The sequence below is a fragment of the Protopterus annectens genome, chromosome 4.part1 (assembly GCF_019279795.1).
Source record: "Protopterus annectens isolate FY-2018-M chromosome 4.part1, PAN1.0, whole genome shotgun sequence".
NCBI lineage: Eukaryota > Metazoa > Chordata > Ceratodontiformes > Protopteridae > Protopterus > Protopterus annectens.
Genome location: NC_056734.1, coordinates 934,428,146 through 934,450,517, shown reverse-complemented (window position 1 = coordinate 934,450,517; position 22,372 = coordinate 934,428,146). Strand labels below are relative to the sequence as shown.

General features: G+C 32.4%; 1 protein-coding gene across 1 annotated transcript in view; it reads left to right on the top strand.

The window, feature by feature from the left end:
• The window catches only part of LOC122801346 (mucin-5AC-like), a 150,970-nt gene that overhangs the window by 57,354 nt on the left and 71,244 nt on the right, over positions 1-22,372 (top strand). The window contains exons 37-45 of the mRNA XM_044070885.1: positions 1,654-1,725; positions 2,435-2,506; positions 3,662-3,733; positions 4,426-4,497; positions 5,631-5,702; positions 8,315-8,386; positions 9,103-9,174; positions 18,241-18,297; positions 20,792-20,863. Coding sequence (XP_043926820.1) covers positions 1,654-1,725; positions 2,435-2,506; positions 3,662-3,733; positions 4,426-4,497; positions 5,631-5,702; positions 8,315-8,386; positions 9,103-9,174; positions 18,241-18,297; positions 20,792-20,863 — 633 coding nt within the window. The remainder of the gene's footprint in view (positions 1-1,653; positions 1,726-2,434; positions 2,507-3,661; positions 3,734-4,425; positions 4,498-5,630; positions 5,703-8,314; positions 8,387-9,102; positions 9,175-18,240; positions 18,298-20,791; positions 20,864-22,372) is intronic.

Here is a 22,372-nt window from a genome sequence, read left to right as displayed (position 1 = left end):
AAACTTCATTAATCTCTACAATGCTTATACTATCCACATATTAATGAATCTGATGCTTTAGAGATGAAAATCTTAAATATGAATGTAAAAATTCAACACTTGTGATCATAAATCAAGATTCATTCTTATCCAGGTATCAAAATTGCTTGAAACAAAGGATATTAAAAGGAAAATACTAACCCCTTTAATCATGGTATTGCTAAGTAAAAATGTACTATCACTGCATGCACACACAATGCTGTTGATAATATAACAAGTAAGCAACGGATGAACCAGGGAGAAGCCAAGCAGAGAAATGCAGCTGCTGTAGCAATGAGGCACAATCAGGCACAATCACTGATTGTTCCAGTAAACAAAATACTCCAAAAGAAAAATGCAGACATCAAGGCAGGAAAATCACAGTCACAAAGTCCTCCAGTAGTAAAAAAAAATCCAGGATATTTATTGTAACAAAAGGTAAGCGCGTTTGCAGTTAAGCTTCATCAGACCAAATTCAAAAAGTTAAAATGCACTCCATTTAAACACATAGTAATAAAGCATCACCCAATCATAAAAGTACATCAATCAAAATGCACATCAATTAAAGTGAAACAGTTAAATCTGAAAGACAACATTTCCTGCAAATACTGCACAAGCAAAGAATTCAAAAAATGTAAATGGAAATAAAAACATATATGTATAATAAGTATAAATATATATATATATATATATATATATATATATATATATATATATATATATATGTATATATAAATATAAATATATACACTGCACTGTTAATGTTCTCATGTGCAACAGTAAAAAATAAATAAATAAATAACCACTATCACTTCCTATTTACTTCTGGAGTCTTCTTTTCTTTAATAAGGGCTTAATAGAATGTTTTTATTTTCAATTATATTTTTTGCATTCTTTGCTTGTGCAGTATTTGCAGGAAATGTTGTCTTTCAGCTTTAATTGATTCACTTTAATTCGTGTGCATTTTTATTGATGTACTTTTATGACTGGATGATGCTTTATTACTATGTGTTTAAATGGAGTGCATTTTAGTTTTTTGTATTTGGTCTGATGAAGCTTACCTGCGAAAGCGCTTACCTTTTCTTACAATAAATATCCTGGATTGTTTTTTACTTCTGGAGGACTTTGTGACTGTGTTTTTCCTGCCTTGATGTCTGCATTTTCCTTTTGGAGTATTTTGTTTATTGGAAGAATCAGGGATTGTGCCTAATTGTGCCTCATTGCTACAGCAGCTGCATTTCTCTGCTTGGCTTCTGCCTGGTTCATCCGTTGCTTCCTTGTTACATTATTTCAGTTATTTATATAGTCTTAGCAACGGAGAATTTATCCCTTGGTCTGCACTTTTTTTGTTTTGTTGCTGTTTATAATATACTTATCAGCAATGAAAAATATTCAAACTCTGTGAATTGCTCATTTTTTACCTATGAAGTGATTACTGACTAACTCTAACAATCTGCCCTTACAATGCCAAGGAAGGAGATGGACTGAAACTACATAAGCTTCACAATGACTTGTGTAGACGGATGACCCTAAAAGTTTCTTTTAAATTATTTGTCTTATAGAATGCACTTACATGAGTGCAAGGTAAAGGTATGAAAGTGGTGTCTAATACCTCCTTCATTGTTGTTTTCCTAGCTGCAACCTCTGTAGAAACTACATTGGACACTACTCCTGTGACAACCATTAAAACAACTGTTCCTTCAACAGGTATGTGCATTTACAACAGAACATTTTAATATGTGTCACGAAGTTCTAAAATGGCTCATGAAATCTCTGTTTTTGTAATCATTGCAAGTAATAATTTTTAAAGTATAATCATATGCTGTAATTTTGAAAAGAAATACTCTCTGATATTTGGAAAAAATGGACATCATATATTCACATAACTACTTCAAGTTAGTTGACATCAAAACTGAAAGTTAGTCAAACATTCCACAATTCTCATTAAATACTGTTGTAGTTATTACAGAGAAATAAGGCTATAAGCTCTTAATGAACTGCTTCAGTTTTCCCAGGATTTAATATTTCAGTATGTATTTCCTGACAGTATGATGCTAAGCAAGTGATATAACCAAAGAGTATTCTTACGAAAAAGGTTAATTTTGTTAGGCTTGACAATTGTCTACTAGGTATGCCTCAAAAATTCCTACAAACATTTTCCAGGTTTAGGTTTCTTCTATTTTTTACCACTAGTATTTTACTTTTAAATGGGATAACTGTGAATACCTATAGCTCTTCTCTAGCTTATTTGAGAATGAGTAAGGTTTAACATCAAAATATCAATTCCTTGTCAAACAGGTAAATTGTTCCGAACTTCTCACATATGATAACTTTATGAGTTTTTCTTACTTTGATAATTGGATACAGAAACACGATAATTGAATCGATCATCACAGTTGCACATTTTTATTTTTAGATATAACATCAGCAGAAACTACTATTGCAACCACTCAAGAAACAACTTTGGAAACAACACCTACTACAACAGGTACAAAACTGCATTCTATTGTCATATATGGCAATTTGTATCTTCCCTCTATGACATCACAATATTCCATTATACAGGCAACCACTCAAGATGTGCATTAACAACTAACATATTGATAACATACCTGCATTTCAACAAAATACCTGTGACATTTAACAATCTCTTCCATAGCACTAAACAATAAGCTTACACCTATGAATTACTTTAGTTACAATTTTATATATAAGTATTGTCTTTGAAACAAATCGACTCAAAACATTAGATATCATGTAAACTTCAATCTGTCCAAACAATGTTCAAAACAAATAGGAAACAAAGATGATTGTCAGAAATGTTTCCATTAGTGATGTTTGAGAACATGAGATACTATTGTTATGCCAATTCTAAAATACTGCCATCAAAAACACAATGTACACGCAGAATTGTTTTTACACGTTTGCTGCATAAATGTCCTTTTCATGAAAGTAAACACAGTCCTATTCGTAGAACAGCAAAAAGCATGGTAGCAAAGCAACCAAGAAACCACTCCAACAATAAGTTGGGTTAAGTTCATACACTCATTACAGTCATCAAGGACAAATGAAACTGCAGAAGACTTCCTGCATTAGACATATGGAGATAAAAGGGTTCAATCCTGGATGACAGTAGATGAAAAAAACATTTGACACCCTTCAATAATTATAATAACTACAAAATAATGCATCAGCTGTCTTAGAGATGAAACTCCAAAATCTGCATGTGGAAATTTAACATGTGTGAGGGCCAATCAAAATTTTGTCCTATTCAGTTCTCATTATTACTCAAAGCAGAGAATAATGAAGGGGAAACACAAACTCCTATAATCAGGGTATCCCTAAGCAAAGCCCTAGTAGTGCTGCATCTGCACAAAATACCCTTTATACTATACTTTTTAGCAATGAGACATGTTATCCACAGCTCTTTTTTATATTTCAGTTATGGACTCATTAGGCAGGAACTACAGTTATAATGCAGAAAAGAAAGATGACTTGAGCTACATAATGTTCTTAATGACTTTCATTAACAGATGTCCCTTAATCTTTCTTTTCAATTATTTATCCTACTGAATACTTTTATATCAGTACAAAATAAAGAATTTAAGTGATCTCTAATAGCTCCTATGTTTTCTTTTCCTAGCTGAAACTTCTGTAGGAACCACACTGGCCTCTACTCCTGACACAACTGTTGAAACAACTGTTATTTCAACAGGTATGTGAATTAACAATGCATATTTTTGTTATACATCACAGAGATCTAAAAGATCTCAAGAAATGTATGTTTTGTGCTATTTGCAGCTAATACCTTTTAAAGATTAATCAGTTGCTTGAATTATAAAAGCATATCCTGCCTTTCATTTTGAAGGACATGGGTATAATTTCTGTGTACAACCAATTCAACTTAATTTATCAGAAGAATGAAGTCAAACACTTCCCATCACTCTTTAAATAACCTGCTAGTTATTGTGGAATATTCAGGTTATGATCTTTTAGTGAAGTAATTCATTTTGCCCAGCATTTCATTTCATAACATCTATTTCCCTAATCTAAAATATTGAATGATACCAATTCAAAATAAGAGGTGACATTTTGTAAGGTTTACTCAAATGTCATCTGGATATATCTGGACAACTGCTATAAACACTGTTTTAGATTATGGACTCTACTACTTTATAGCACCAATTGTTTACACTAAAAATAGAAAACTATGTACAATTTTACCTCTTCCATGGCTTACTTCACATTGAGTAAGGTTTAACATCAAATTCCTAATACCCTGTCAAATCTGTAAATATTTCAGAGCATCTCACAAATAAAAACTTTATGAGTTTTCATAACTAGATCATTTGATGCAGAAACACAATAAATGAAGAGATTATCACAGTTTCACATTTTCATTTTTAGAAACAACATCAGCAGAAACTACTGTTGCCTCCACTGAAGAAACAACTATTGAAAGAACATCTACTACTACAGGTACAAGACTTCACATTTTTTTATTTATATCAACTTACATCTTCATTCCATGACATAAAAAAATGCCATTTTAAATCCAGACACTTAGGATCTGCATTAACAACTTACAGATATACTGATAACATGCACCATTTCCAGCAACACATTACTGATTTTTAACAATTTGGTCAAAGTCACTGAAAAATAATCTCAAAAATCTGACAGAAGTTCATTAAATTCCATTAATTAATTATTGTGTTTCAAATAACTAGACTCAAAACATTAACTTTCATGTTACTTTCAATCTGTGCAAGCAGTATTCAAACCCATGTGGGAATATAATATGTCACAAAAATGCAAGCAATATTTAAAACCAATTGGGAACACAATATGTCACAAATATTTTTAGTAATGTTGGACAATATGAAACACCATTGTCATTCCAACAAAAAAATACTATCATAAACATACAATGCACATATAAAATCATATTTACATCTGTTCTATAATGCCCTTCTCATGAAAAAGGATATAATCACTTTGCCAGAATGCCACAAAATTCAGAAAAATGTAACAAATTAAACTCATATTGTCTACTGGTAAGCAAAATGTAACTGAGAAAGACTGCATTCAAGATTACAAACTGCAGTAGCCATACCAAATATTCACATGTTTCTAGAGCCTTTCCACACTAATTTCTTTGTTATATATAGTGAGATAAAATGTTTTCAAATCTGTTTTTCTAAAACTACAAAAATTATGATAGCACAATTAAACTATTATCTTTCTGAGACAGCAACATTTGCAAAAGAAGAAATCCTTCCTGGAACCTATGACTTAAAGAAATTTTCATCGGTGTATACAAAATAAATACATTCTCTCTAAACTATCACCTACGGAAAGTAGACAAAAGTTGAAAAGCAAATAATGATTTAGTAAAGGCAACATTTATAACTGTGAATACCTTTAGCTCTTCTCTAGCTTATTTGAGAATGAGTAAGGCTTAACATCAAAATATCAATTCCTTGTCAAACAGGTAAATTGTTCCGAACTTCTCACATATGATAACTTTATGAGTTTTTCTTACTTTGATAATTTGATACAGAAACAAGATAATTGAATCGATCATCACAGTTCTACATTTTTATTTTCAGATATAACATCAGCAGAAACTACTATTGCAACCACTCAAGAAACAACTTTGGAAACAACACCTACTACAACAGGTACAAAACTGCATTTTATTGTCATATATGGCAATTTCTATCTTCACTCAATGACATCACAATATTCCATTATACACCCAAGCACTCAAGATGTGCATTAACAATTAACATATTGATAACATAGCTGCATTTTAACAAAATACCTGTGACATTTAACAATCTCTTCCATGGCACTAAACAATAATCTTAAACCTATGAATTAATTTAGTTACACTTTTATATATATTATTGCCTTTGAAACAAATCGACTCAAAACAGTAGATATCATTTTCACTTCAATCTTTCCAAACAATGTTCAAAACCAATAGGAAACAAAGATGATTGTCAGAAATGCTTCCATTAGTGATGTTTGAGAACATGAGATACTATTGTCATGCCAATTCTAAAATACTTCCATCAAAAACACAATGTACACGCAGAATTGTTTTTACACGTTTGCTGCATAAATGTCCTTTTCATGAAAGTAAACACAGTCCTATTCGCAGAACAGCAAAAAGAATGGTAGCAAAGCAACCAAGAAACCACTCCAACAATAAGTTGGGTTAAGGTCATACACTCATTACAGTCATCAAGGACAAATTCAAAATAAGAGGTGAATTTTTGTAAGGTTTTCTCAAATGTCTACTGGATATATCTGGACAACTGCTACAAACACTGTTTTAGATTATGGACTGTACTATTTTATAGCATGAATTGTTTACACTAAAAATAGAAAAAACTATGTACACTTTTACCTCTTCCATGGCTTACTTCACATTGAGCAAGGTTTAACATTAAATTGCTAATACCCTGTGAAATCTGTAAATATTTCTGAGCATCAGAGTTAAAACTTCATCATTTGATGCAGAAACACTATAAATGAAGAGATTATCAGAGTTTCATTTATATCAACTTACATCTTCATTCCATGACATAAAAACATGCCATTTTAAATCCAGATGCTTAGGATCTGCATTAACAACTTACAGATATACTGATAACATGCACCATTTCCAGCAACACACCACTGATGTTTAACAATTTGGTCCATGTCAGTGAAAAGTAATCTCAAAAATCTGACAGAATTTAGTTAAATTCCATTAATTAATTATTGTGTTTCAAATAACTGGACTCAAAACATTAACTTTCATGTTACTTTCAATCTGTGCAAGCAATATTCAAACCCGCGTGGGAACATATGTCACAAATATGCAAGCAATATTCAAAACCAATTGGGAACACAATATGTCACAAGTATTTTTAGTAATGTTGGACGATAGGAATCACCATTGTCATTCCAATACAAAAATACAATCATAAACATACAATGCACATACAAAATCATATTTACAACATCTGCTCTATAATGTCCTTCTCATGAAAAAGGATATAATCACATTGCCAGAACACCACAAAACTAAGAAAAAAGTAACAAACTAAAGTCATATTGTCTACTGGTAAGCTAAATGTAGCCTGAAAGAAATTGCATGCAGGATTACAAACTGCAGTAGCCATACCAAATATTCACATGTTTCTAGAGGATTCTCACACTAATTTCTTTGCCATATATAGTGAGTTAAAATGTTTTCAAATCTCTTCTAAAACTGCAAAAAGTATGATAGTACAATTAAACTATTATTTTTCGGAGACAGCAACATTTGCATAAGAAGAAATCCCTCCTGGAACCTATGACTTAAACAAATTTTCATAGGGGTATACAAAATAAATACATTCTCTCTGAACTATCACCTATGGAAAGTAGACAAGAGTTAAAAAACAAACAATGATTTAGTAAAGGCAACATTTATTCCCTACAATTTGTAAAATCCGAATTTTGATGTTTGAAGTCTTATTTAACATTCTGGGAAGTTTCAGGTACAGCTCAAGTTCCACTGAGCCAAGGTTGTCTCTTCCAGGAATTTTTCCGTAATTCTTTTTAACATTGGAAAAGAAAGAGTAAAAAGCTTAAGGATATTTTACAGGCATGAGCTGAGATTAAAATAATTACTTTGATGAGGGTCATACCCATATTTCCTTAATCAAGGACAAATGAAATTTCTAAAGACAATTTGCAACAGAAATATGTGACAAAGCAGCAGGGTCCAGTCTGATAAGTATTCAGACAAACTTCATTAATCTCTACAATGCTTATACTGTCCACATATTAATGAATCTGATGCTTTAGAGATGAAAATCTTAATTACGAATGTAAACATTTGACACTTGTGGTTGCAAATCAAGATTCATTCTTATTCAGGTATCAAAATTGTTGAAGCAAAGGATACTGAAAGGAAAACACTAACCCCTTTAATTATGGTATTCCTAAGTAAAACAGTACTAGCACATTCACACAGAATGCTCTTTATAATATACTTATTAGCAACGAAAAATATTCAAACTCCGTGAATTGCTCATTTTTTAACTATGAACTGATTGCTGACTAACTATAATAATCTGCTTTTACAATGCCAAGGAAGGATATGAAATGGAACTATATAAGGTTCACAATGACTTGTGTAGACAAATGACCCTAAAAGTTTCTTTTAAATTAATTGTCTTATACAATACACTTACATGAGTGTAAGGTAAAGGTTTGAAAGTGGTGTCTAATAAGTCTTTCATTGTTTTCCTAGCCGCAACTTCTATAAAAACTACTTTGGCCACTACTCCTGAGAAAACTGTTGAAACAACTGTTCCTTCAACAGGTATGCGCATTTACAACATAATATTTTAGTATGTGTCACTAAGTTCTAAAAGGGCTCATGAAATCTCTATGTTTTTGTAATAATTGCAAGTAATAATTTTTAAAGATTAATCATATGCTTTAATTACAAAAAGAAATACTGTCTCAGATTTTTGAAAAAAGATGGACATCAAATATTCCCATAACTACTTCAAGTTAATTGAAGTTAAAACTGAAAGTTAGTCAAACATTCCACAATTATCTTTAAATACCGTTGTAGTTATTACAGAGGAATAAGGATATAAGCTCTTACTGAACTGCTGCCTTTTGCCCAGGATTTAAATTTTTAGTATCTACTTCCCCACTGTATGATGCTAAGCGAGTAATATAACCAATGAGTACTCTTATGAAAAAGGTTCATTTTGTTAGGCTTGTCAGTTATCTAGTGCATAAGCCTCAAAAATTCCTACAAACATTTTTCAGGCTTTGGCTTCTTCTGTTTTTTATTGCTAATATTTTACTTTTAAATGGGATAACTTTGAATAATTTTAGCTCTTCTCTAGCTTAGTTGAGAATGAGTAAGGCTCAACATATAAATACTAATTCCTTGTCAACATGTAAATTGTTCTGAATGTCTCACATATGATAACTTTATGAGTTTTTATTTTTACTTTGATAATTTGATGCACAAACATGATAACTGAATAAATCATCAGAGTTCCACATTTTTATTTTTAGGTAGAACATCAGCAGAAACTACTATTTCATCCACTAAAGAAACAACTATGGAAACAACACCTACTATAACAGGTACAAAACTGCATTGTATATGGCAATTTGCATGTTCACTCTATGACATCATAACATTTCATTATACATCCAAGCACTCAGGATGTGCATTAACAACTTACATATTGATAACATACCTGCATTTCAACAAAATACCTGCGACATTTAAAAATCTCTTCCATGACACTAAACAATAATCTTAAACCTCTGTATGAATTTAATTATATTGTTATATATAATTATTGTCTTTGAAACAAATGGACTCAAAATAGTAGATTTCATGTCAACTTCATTCTATTCAAACAATACTCAAAACAAATAGGAAACAAAGAAGGATGTCAGAAAATTTTCCGTTAGTAATATTTGACAAATTGAGATATTATTATCATGTCAATTCTGAAATACTACCATCAAAAACACAATGTACATACAATATTGTTTTTACACTTTTGGTTCTTAAATGTCTTTTTCATGAAAGTAAACACAATAACATTTGCAGAACGGCAGAAAGCTTATTAGCAAAACAACCAACTAAGAAAAGACTCCAACAATAAGTTGGGTTAAGGTCATATACTCATTACAATCATCAAGGACTGTAAAAATTGATAATACTGTATTGTACCATAATTAGTTGAAAACACTGTATGCAATGAGGCTGTGAAATGAAAGTCTTTATCTCTTAATTATGCAAACTCATGCTGAACAGCTGCCAGTCTCTCCTTTATGGCCAAGTCTTGTGCACTTTACAGAATTAATTCTCCAAACACTGATGTTCAATCAATAAGGACTTATGAAATGTTCACAACATCTGAATACTGTCTTAATTAACAGTACTGATAAACAATTAGTATTTAAACTTATTGCACGTCATATTCTAATTGTCCTGCACAATGTAAACTAACATAGTCTTTATATGACCTGTCTTTTGTACTCAGGCGTGAGTGTTTGTTATCTTTTCTGAGGTAACAGGTCGAATGAACTTACAAACCTTAACTGAACTGCTAACCTGAACACAATGTATTATATTGCTTCAGTCCAGTAATTTTCATTATTTACTTTTTCTAACCTTAGTCTCAGACATTATCTTGTATGTGCAACATTCCATTAAAGAACATTTCTTTAGCTAAGAAGATTCTATCTTTCCTTTGAGAAAAGAACATTCTGTCTGCACAATTTATGCTCATCTTTTCTTTCTACTTAACTGTCTTTTATGCTTAAATGAAACACAATTTATTATACCCTTTAGCATAATGTTTAATAATTACTTTAAAATGGAAGTCCCTAATCTAACAGTTGCCCCTGAGGTCCCTGATGAAAGTCTACTGGGACCTACTTCTGTAGTTACCTTACATGTATGTTGCTAACCACTGTATACAGCTGTATGCTACCTGACTCATAATTTGAAAATAATAAAAAAAAAAATGTTATTTGGTAAACCTGGAGTTATAAATTTGACCACTAGGTGTCACTTGAGCATTCATGGCCTGTTTGGATTGAAGTCAATTAACTTTATGATTTTATTTTTATATTACCTAGATTTATAGTCTTTAGAACCTTTAAATCTAAGTTTTGCTGTATGAGTGATATATTTAAAACCTGTACATTATTTAACCCCCTTTTGCTGGAGGAATAGGTCCTGCAAAATCTATCTGTATATTGTACCATGCATTCTCTGAAACTGGCACTCTCTGCAACTGAGTTTTCTTAATGTAGAGTTAGTCTGCAGACATATTATACACTCCTGAATTTCTTTACATAGTTTTTTCAGCCGAGGATTTCAAACTTAGAATTTATGACAGTCCAAATTTTCTGAAAACCTACATAACCTAGTAGCTGATGGTTGTACTTTAGCAGCTGCTTAGCCAACAATTTTTGGTATGTACAGCAAAAGTGCCCCTTGTTCTGTTTGTATACATATAACCTTACTCCCGGAACTGGACTGGTAAATTTGCATTGTGCCCTTTTATTAGAATTTTCCTGCATGTCTTGGATTTTTGCCAGTTTTGCCTCAACCGTTGAGCCCACTTGGCTCACCTCTGTTATACCTTTTACCTTAAGTTCCTTCCACTGCATTGGATATAGAGGAACTCCCTCCATGGCAGATTTTTTTCTGCCACATTTATGTATCAAGCATGATGGCTATTTTCTGAAGACTAATTAAAATCTGCACTAAAAAGATAACTTTATAAGTGGTCTTGAAGCATAATTACCATATTCTGTGTTAACTTGTGTCTATAATTTTTTATCTAAATGGTCTATAGTGCTACTTACCTCTTTTAACATTTATGAGTATTTATGAGGTATAATAGTTTACTAAAACCTATACTTTCTGATTTTAAGTCTATACCTTTCCATTATCTGTTAATGTCCTTAATTTCTGACTAATGTACAATAATTATATAAAGTACACTGTAATCTATAAATGTGCAGTTTAATCTGTAAACTAATTAACAAATTAAGCCTGCCCTGTTATGCCTTGAGTGGATTGAATAACTATTACTACCTATTATTTAGATGACTTATCTTGGGCGGCCACGGTGGTGCAGTGGTTAGCATTGCTGCCTCACAGCTAGAGGTTCTCCGGTTCGATCCTCGGCTGGGGTGCCTTCTGTGCGGAGTCTGCATGTCCTCCATGTGGTTGCGTGGGTTTCCTCCGGGTGCTCCGGTTTCCTCCCACATCCCAAAGACATGCTGCAGGTGGATTGGACACTCTAAATTGGCCCTAGGTGTGCGTGTGGGTGTGCCTTCTGTAGAAGGTTGGGCGCCGGGCTGGCAACTCGACACCGTAAAACTCCACTGCCATTCAATGTGCGGACAAGGTGATCCGCTGTGGCGACCCCTAACCGGGAAAAAGCCGAAAGAAGAAGAAGAAGATTTAGATGACTTATCTTAATACTTTACTAAACTTATGCTTTCTGTATTTGGGGCTATACCTTCACATTTTTTTGTAATGCACAATAATCATGTAAAGTGTACTGCAATTTGTAACAAATTAAGTCTTCCATGTTATACCTTGAGTATATTGAATAACTATTACTACCTATTATTTAAATAACTAATTTTAATAAGCCTGTAAAACTTAATTCTGTTACTTTACCCTTAACTAATGACTGAACAATGTGAAGTATTTTCAGATTTGACTGAAATGTACTATACTGAACACATAACTGAGTATGAATGTCATATTCTGAAACGTGACTAAAATTTACATTAGCATATACTGAACATTTAAAAATAGCTGTGTGTATTGTGGAAACTAACTAAACTAAAAGAATATTTTTTGCCAGTGTTAACTAAACATGAGTAAAAGCATAACTGAAACTGGTAGATGTTATATCCTGAGAACCAAACCATTATTGTTTGAACATAGCTATACTAAAACTAATACTATTGTACAACTGTCTGAAAACATGAGAACATTTTGACAGTGTTACCCGAACACAAATAAACTGGAATCTATCTGAACACAGATAGACTGAAAACTAGTACTGCTATACAATTGTTACCATGAACCTGAAAACATATGAACATTGTCTGAAAACATACATACTTGCTTTAATTCATACATTTTAACTTTAAACAAACATTGAAGAAATAACTGAAATACATAAACAGTCAATTTCTGACATACAGCTCTTGCCAAATTTTGCTCTGCATTGCCCCAGTCACTGATGAGGGAAAGGAAGGCCTGCCTTAACGTTGGTGTCCTCTTTACAGTTAGACCTTTCAAACAACCTCTTTTTTCATTTCTTGTGCAAGGATGGGTAGCTAATGTTTTTGATTGTATTTAGTATCAGGCCCTTAAAATAACATTTGCATTTTTAACAATTATAATCTGATAGATTTGCTTATTGCCCTGACCTTATTTAGATTTTTCTGCATGAAATGCAGCTTTAACAACTATAAACTGGCAGTATCGCTTACTGTGCTGACCGTATTTACATTTCTTTGCATGAAATAAACATACGTTTTTCTGCATGAAATAAACATTCCCTGCTAATGAACTCTTGCAAGTCTGTAGGCAAACTGATATTATAGCATCTTTATTTTTTTACAATATATTGTTGTCTAACACCGCACCTAATTTTGACATAATGTCCATTTACAAAATGGTACTGTCACACTGGAGATGTAACCAGAATTTTGCTATTTTCTTTTCAGGCTGATTGGCTTTATTTAAAAATCTAATCTCCAAAAGCTTGCTGCTGACTGCAGCTACCTTTGATTCTTCAAACCCTGATAGTGAGAACTATACTTGGATCCTCTGGCAGAGGTCTGTTTGTAACTGAAACTGAAGCCCCTGTATCAAGTAACACAATGTGCTGTAATTCATTTTTCATGAGTAATGAAATTTATGGTCTGCAGTCCTTTCCAAGCTGACATGAAGTCAAATACACCAACTGATTTGGTGCTGATCTGTTATAGTCTTTATACATATTCTGAAAATCTGGTATGTCACTGGCATCATTAACCTAAGCTACAGCATACTTCTGATTATTTCTTGGGCTCGAAGTTTGTGCATCACTTAAGTTATTTGCCCAGTCATCAACCATAGTGGGCTGCCTTGTATCTGAAAAGCTAACAATATTTCCTGCCTATACCCATGCATTATGTGCACTCCCTTCAGAAAACAATAAATCAACTTTACTGGGAGCAGGAGGTGTAAACTGTCCAGACAAGGATACACTGAATAACCTGTCTAGATTTATTAGTTTTTTCTACATGCCCAAGCTTTTTTAACTACTGTGACTAGTGAAGTCAGTTTTACTGCTGCAATATCAGTATATACAGAAAAAATCATATTATTGACATCTGATGCTTGAAAAATATGTCTCTGTCTAACCATTAAATGGACACCTTTTTCTAAGGTGTTGGCTGCAGCAATTACATTTAACTTGATAGCTGTATCATATCCCTGAACTAATTTTAAATGAAACTCAAAGTAGGAAATGTAACACTGCACATTTCTGCACCCATATAAAATTAAATTTAACTCTTGAACTTTTTACATTTTGTCTCATGACCCTTAGATATTAACATACTGTTCTGTGAATAAACCTCCACCCACTATCTCACCATAGCCATTTTTTAGCTGAAGTCATTTAACTTTCCAGTAGTACTGAATGCAGAGAGAATTTATTATTACTGTCTACATTTTTTTGGATAAATAATAAACCTGTAAATGCATTAAATGGATGGATCTATATCAGTTCACCGAAACGTCTGAAGTTCAAACACCATATGTTCGAACTTCAAACCATGAATTGCACAAACATTGAAGTCTTAGAACATCGATTTGTTTCCCAGAGGAAAAAAAAATTGCTGTTCCAAGAAACACACACACAACACAAGCACACCAAAAAAAAATCAATCCACACACATACACTTAAAATCTTACATCTAACCCTACACTAAACTGTACATACACTACTACCTATCCATTTACCTTAACCCAAACCCTAACCCTAAGGTCCATCACTATCACACACTTACCTGACCAATGCCCTAACCCTAAAGTCTGTCACTATCGCACACCCACCTCACCTGTGCCCTTACCCTAATGTCCACACAATCACACACTTACCTGAACCTGACCCGTAACTTCCCACCACAGTCCTGATAATCGTGAAGCCACAGAAATGTCCCACCAAATTCTTTCCCTGGGAAAGAATTTGGTATTCCACGGCTTTGTGATAATCAGTGTTCGAACTTCACAGTTCGAAAATCTGGTATCAATATTCAGCCATTTTGACAGACTGATATAGACCCAAATGGATAGCACTGTCTTTAATTCAGCTTGCTGGGGTGGCTGTAATCTGCCCTGATGTGCTTGGCAAACTGCCATCTCCCTACAAAACATATACAGTCTTAAACTGATTACATAATGTACGTTTTTATACATAGGATCTGAATTTTTAACTGTGCTGTCACTTATACAATGTAGCATTGACTTTAAATTTTACATTCTGTAAACTAGCAAACATTACTTTGTCTCTGTCTATATTATGATATTGTTTATGCACTGCAACACTTTAATACAAAGATATTAATGAATGACTGCTAAACAAAACAATAATACAAAAAAAAAATATTTGCCAAATCGTAACTGCAAACCCTTTATTATGCTAATTAATTTGACTGTTAGTTCTGATATACCTTATAAGACTTAGAGGTATATGGTTACCCTTTTTTTTCTAACTGACCACACCCAATATGTCTTTCTGAGCACTTCAGCTGTGTCAGGTGAACTGGAATTAGTTTCATCTTTAATCCATAAATCTGCATGTTTCTGTCATAACCAGTTTTTTAAATCTGTACATTTGCACAAATCTCTTTACTGAAGTCTAAACCAGTATATACAGAGCTGTTACACTTTGAACTGTTACCTGCTGTAATCTTTGATCTTTTAAATCCTGACAAAACTGCAACTGTGTATTTTCTATATGTAACTGAAATTGATTTGTCTGTAAACAATGAAATAACCTTAAACAATGACAGATTAATGTGCTAATACAGATAGCTATGGAATTCGTTTTTTTACTTAACACCGAAGTATGTTCTTCAGTTATATTGCAATTTACTGTATTAAAATTTGCATTCAGATTTCTCTTATCTCCCTTCAGTGCAAACATTGCACTTGATTCTGAAAATAAGAAACTAGAAGTAATGTGAACTATAGACATTGCCTGCATGTTATGTACATTGACTGTGTTGACATTTATATGTTTAATACTGCAACATACTTCTGTATTTTGAATTGTATGTGCTGAAGCATTTACACAAGGATTAATTAAGTCTAACCTTGTAATGACAGAAGCTGACTCATAAGCTGGCTTAACCCTTTTGCTTTAGAAATATTTAACATTTTTGAACTAATAACCTTTAACTTTAATAGAACATTTTTAAACTTAAACCAAAGATTTACTGACATTTTAAATGTTTACATGCAAATGACTGTAACTGATTAATTTAAACTTTTTTGAGATGTTAACTAAAAGGTGCATATAAAATCTTAGATAACTTTATGGCCTTAGAAGAATGTGAGTCATCTTCTGTAGCTTATTAACATTTTTCTTGCTTTTTGGCTGTGTGACATCACACTAGAAACATGAAAGTTTGTGGAGATCGCTGTTAACTGGATAATGTCTTTTTTCTGAAAGAACACTCCTTTGATTTAATACTGGTCTGCTGAAGTTGTGTGAGGTTTTTCTAAAGTAAATACAGGTACTGTGCACTTTGGTTAGAGGTCACATTCTGTATCCATTTTATGCAGGAAATAATGCTGTCTTAATGAGAAACTTGCCATGCCATAATTTTGAGCTTATTCTATATAGAGTTCACATCTCTATTTATGGAAAAAAAACTGATATGCTGCTGAAAAGTCTGTTACGAAACATTTGTTGTCACTATAAACTGTTAATGAAATTTCAAAGTTAGGCTGGCTATTGCAGTAAAACCGTACTTGAAAAAAATTCTTTCTGCAGCTGTTTTCGTTGAAGTTTCTTAAAACACATGTAGTTGAATGAAACACGAAGTGCTACACTGAAATGAAAACACTGCTATTTTGTATAGAACACACATAGTGTAACCAAGTCTGGAAATGAACGATGCCTTTACTGAAAGGGTGGTCTGTTCTCCGGAGTGCTGCTGAAGAACTTCTGCTGTATAAGCAGTCAGTGTGAACTTAAGAATATATGCTGTACTGGAAACTGGATGTGAAAGAGTTCTAGAGTAGCTGCTTGCTAGGTTACAAAAATTATATATCTCTCCCCAGACAGCAGGCCTGTGTGGGTGCCATTGTAAAAATTGATAATGTTGTACTGTACCATAATTAGCTGAAAACACTGTATGCAATGAGACTGAGAAATTAAAATCTTTATCTGTTACTCAAGCTTGTGCTAAACAGGTGCCAGTCTTTCTTTTATAGCCAAGTCTTGAGCACTTTTCAGAATGAATTCTCCAAACACTCTAGTTCATTCAACAAAGCTTTAATAAATGTTCACAACTTCTGAATACTGTCTTCATTAACAGTACTGATAAGTAATTAGAATTCAAAGTTAATGCACATCATATTCTGATTGTCCTGCACAACATAAATTAACATAGCCTTTACATGACCTGTCTTCTGTACTCAGGCTTGACTGTCTGTCATCTTTTCTGAGGTAACAGGTCGAATTAACTTACAAGCCTTAATTGAACTGCTATCCTGAACACAACATATTACATTGCTTCACTCCAGTAATTTTCCTTATTTATTTTTTCTAACCTTGGTCTCAGGCTTTGTCTTGTATGTGCAACATTCCATTAAAGAACATTCCGTGGCTGGCAAGACTGTATCTTTCCCTTAAGAAAAGAACATTCTGTCTGCACATTTTATGCTTATCTTTTCTTTCTACTTAACTGTCTTTTATGCGTAAATGAAATACAATTTATTTTACCCTTTAGCCTGTCTAATGTCTAATAACTACTTTAAAATGGAAGTCCTTAATCTAACAAGAACAAATAAAACTGCAAAAGACATCCTGCATCAGACATATGAAAATATAAGAGTTCACTCCTGGCTGACACTAGAACAAACATATGACTCCCTTCAATAATTAGACTAACCACAAATTAATGAATCAGATGTCTTAGTGATGAAACTCCAAAATCTGCATTGGAAATTTAATACATGTGAGTTCCATTCAAAATTTAGTGCTATTTAGTTATACATATTACTCAAAGCAGAGAATAATGAAGGGAAAACACAAACTCCTATGATCAGATATCCCTAAGTAAAACACTGCTAGTGCAGCATCTGCACAAAATACTCTTTACAATATACTTCTTAGCAATGAGAAATGTTATTTACAGCTGTTGTTTATATTTAAATTATGGATTCCTTAGACAGTAACTGCAGTTATAATGCTGAAAAGAAAGATGACTTGAGCTGCATAAGGTTCTCAATGACTTTCATTAACAGAAGACCCTAAATGTTTCTTTTCAATTATTTATCCTACTGAATATTTTTACGTGAGTACAAATTAAAGAATTTTAAGTGATCTCTAATCATTCCTTTGTTTTTTTTCCCGGTTGCTACGTCTATAGAAACTACATTGGCCACTACTCCTGACACAACTGTTGAGACAACTGTTCCTTCAACAGGTATGTGAATTAACAATGCATATTTTTCTTAGGCATCACAAAGTTCTAAAAGGGCTCAAGAAATCTACATGTTTTTGTGCTATTTGCAGCTAATATGTTTTAAAGAGTTATCAATTCCTTGAATTATAAAAGCATATTCCACCTTTCATTTTGAACGACATGGGTATATTTTATGTACACAACCAATTCAACTTAATTGATCAAAAAACTAAAAGTCAGCCATTTCACATTGCTCTTTAAATAACCTGGTAGTTATTGTGGAATATTCAGGTTATGAGCTTTTAGTGAAGCAGTTCCTTTTGCCCAGCATTTCATTTCATAAAAAACTACTTCCCTACTCTGCAAAATTGAATGATACAAACTCATAATAAAAAGTGACATTTTGTGAGGTTTCCCAAATGTCTACTGGATATATCTGGACAACTGATACAAACACTGTTTTAGATTATGGACTCTACTATTTTATAGCACCAATGGTTTACACTAAAAATAGAAAACTATAAAAACTTTTACCTCTTCCATGGTTTACTTCACATTGAGTAAGGTTTAACATCAAATTGCTAATTCTTTGTCATATCTGTAAATATTTCAGAGCATCTCACAAATAATAATTTTATAAGTTTTTCATACTTTGATTATTTGATGCAGAAACACAATAAATGAATAGATTATCACAGTTCCACATTTTTAGAAATAACATCAGCAGAAACTATTGTTGCCTCCACTGAAGAAACAACTATTGAAAACACATCTACTACTACAGGTACAAGACTTCAAATTTTTGTCATTTATATCAATTTGCATCTTCATTCCATGACATAAAAGATGCAATTTTAAATCCAGATACTTAGGATCTACTTTAACAGCATACAGATATACTCATAACATGCGCCATTTCCATCAACTCACCACTGACATTTAACAATTTGTTCCAAGTCAGTAAAAAGTAATCTCAAAACTCTGACAGAATTTAGTTAAATTCCATTCATTAATTATTGTGTTTGAAATAACTGGATTCCAAACAGTAATTTTCATGTTAGTTTCAAGCTGTGCAAGCAATAGTCAAACCCAGGTGGGAATATATGTCACAAATATGCAAGCAATAGTCAAAACCAATTGGGAATACAATATGTCACAAGTATTTTTAGTAATATAAGACAACATGGATTACTGATCATAAACACACACTGCACATACAAAATCATATTTACATCTGTTCTAAAATGTCCTTCTCATGAAAGAGGATATAATCACATTCCTAAAATGCCACACAACTCAGAAAAAAAGCAACACACTAAAGTCATATTGTCTACTGGTAAGCAAAATGAAGACTGAAAAAGACTGAATGCAAGATTACAAACTCCAGTAACCATAACAAATATTCATATGTTTATAGAGGCTTCCCACACTACTTTATTTGCCATATATATAGATATAAAATGTCTCCAAATCTGTTTTTCTAAAACTACAAAAATATGGTAGCACAATTAAACACTTATTTTTCTGAGACAGCAACATTTGCATAACAAGAAATCCCTCCTGGAACCTATGACTAAAACAAATTTTCATACAGGTATACAAAATAAATACATTTTCTCTGAACTACAATCTACAGAAAGTAGACAAAAGTTGAAAAGTAAACAATGATTCAGTAAAGATAACAATTATTACCCACAATTTGCAAAATCTGAATGTTGATGTTTAAAGGCTTATTTAACATTCTAGGAAGTTTAAGCTACAGCTCAAGTTCCACTGTGCCACAGTTGTCTCTTCCAGGAATCTTTTAGTAAGCCTTTAAAAATTGAAAGAGAACAACTAAAAAGCTTAAGGATATTTTGCAGGCATGGGTTCAGATTAAATAATTACCTGGATTAAAGTCATACCCACATTTCCTTAATCATGAGCAAATGAAATTTCTAGAGACAATTAACAGAAATATGTGACAAAACAGCAGGGTCCAGTCTGATAAGTATTCAGAAAAACTTCATGAATCTCTACAATACTTATACTGCCCACATATTGATGAATCTGATGTTTAAGAGATGAAAATCGTAATTATTAATGTAAAAATTCAACACTTGTGATTGTAAATCAAGATTCATTCTTATTCAGGTATCTAAACTGCTTGAAGCAAACGACACTGAAAGGAAAACACTAACCCCTTTAATCATGGTATTTCTATGTAAAACAGTACAGGTGCTGCATTTACACACAATGCTCTTTATATTATACTTAACAGCAATGAAAAATACTCAACCTTTGTTGATTGCTCATTGTTTAACTATGAACTGATTACTGACTAACTATAACAATCTGCTCTTACAATGCCAAGGAAGGAGATGGACTGAAACTACACAATGTTCACAATGACTTGTGTAGGCAGATGACACTAAAAGTTTATTTTAAATTGTTTGTCTTATAGAATACACTTACATGAGTGCAAGGTAAAGGTGTAGAAATGGTGTCTAATAACTCCTTCATTGTTGTTTTCTAGCTGCACCTTCTACAGAAACTACTCTGGCCATTATTCCTGAGACAACTGTTAAGACAACTGTTCCTTCAACAGGTAAGTGTATTTCCAACAGAAAATTTTAGTATACATTACTAAGGTCTAAAAGGGCTCATGAAATCTCTATGTTTTTGTAATCTTTGCAAGTAATCATTTTTTAAATATTAATCATATGCTTTAATTATGAAAATAAATATTGTCTCTGATATTTGGAAAACATGGACATCATATATTCACATAACTACTTAAAGTTAATTGAAGTTGAAACTGAAAGTTAGTCAAACATTCCACAATTCTCTTTAAATACTGTTGTAGTTATTACAGAGGAATAAGGATACGAGCCCTTACTGAACTGCTTCCTTTTGCCCAGGATTTAATTTTTCAGGATCTACTTCCCCACCTGTATATTGCCAAGCGTGTGATATAACCAAAGAGTACTCCTATGAAAAAGGGTCATTTTGTTAGGCTTGTCAATTATCAACTGGGCATTCTCAAAAATTCCTACAAACACTTTTTCAGGTTTTGGCTTCATCTATTTTTTACTGCTAATATTTCACTTTTAAATGGGATAACTGTGAATAATTTTATCTCTTTTCTGGCTTAGTTGAGAATGAGTAAGGTTCAAAATCAAAACACTAATTCCTTGTCAAATGTATGAATTGTTCCAATCGTCTCACATATGATAACTTTATGAGTTTTTCTTTCTTTGATAATTTGATGCACAAACAAGATAACTGAATAGATCATCAGAGTTCCACATTTTTAGTTTTAGGTATAACACCAGCAGAAACTACTATTGTATCTACTTAAGAAACAACTATGGAAACAATACCTACTACAATAGCTACAAAACTGCACTTTACTGTCATATATGGCAATCTGCATCTTCACACTATGATATCACAACATTCTATTAAACATCCAAGCACGGAGGATGTCCATTAACAACTTACATATTAATAACATGAATACATATCAGCAAATTAGCTGTGACATTTAACAATCTTTCCCATGGCACTAAACAATAATTTTAAATCTTTGAATGAATTTAGTTACATTTTTGTATGTAATTATTGTCTTTGAAACAAACGGACTCAAAACAGTAGATTTCATGTCAACTTCAATCTTTTCAAACAATGCTCAAAACAAATAAGAAACAACTGTTGAGACAATTGCTCCTTCAACAGGTATGTGAATTAACAACACATATTTTTGTTATACATCACAAAGTCTAAAAGTCCTCAAGAAATAAACATGTTTTTGTGCGATTTACAGCTAATACTATTTAAAGATTCATCAGTTCCTTGAATTATAAAAGCATATTCTGCCTTTCATTTTGAAGGACATGGGTACCATTTATGTATACAACCAATGCACCTTAAGTGATCAAAAAACTGAAAGTCAAACACTTCACATTACTTTTTAAATAACCTGGTAGTTATTGTGGAATATTCAGGCTATGAGCTTTTAGTAAAGTAGTTTATTTTGCCCAGTACTTCATTTCATAACATCCAATTCCCTACTCTATAAAACTGAATTTTACAAACTCAGAATAAAAAAGTGACA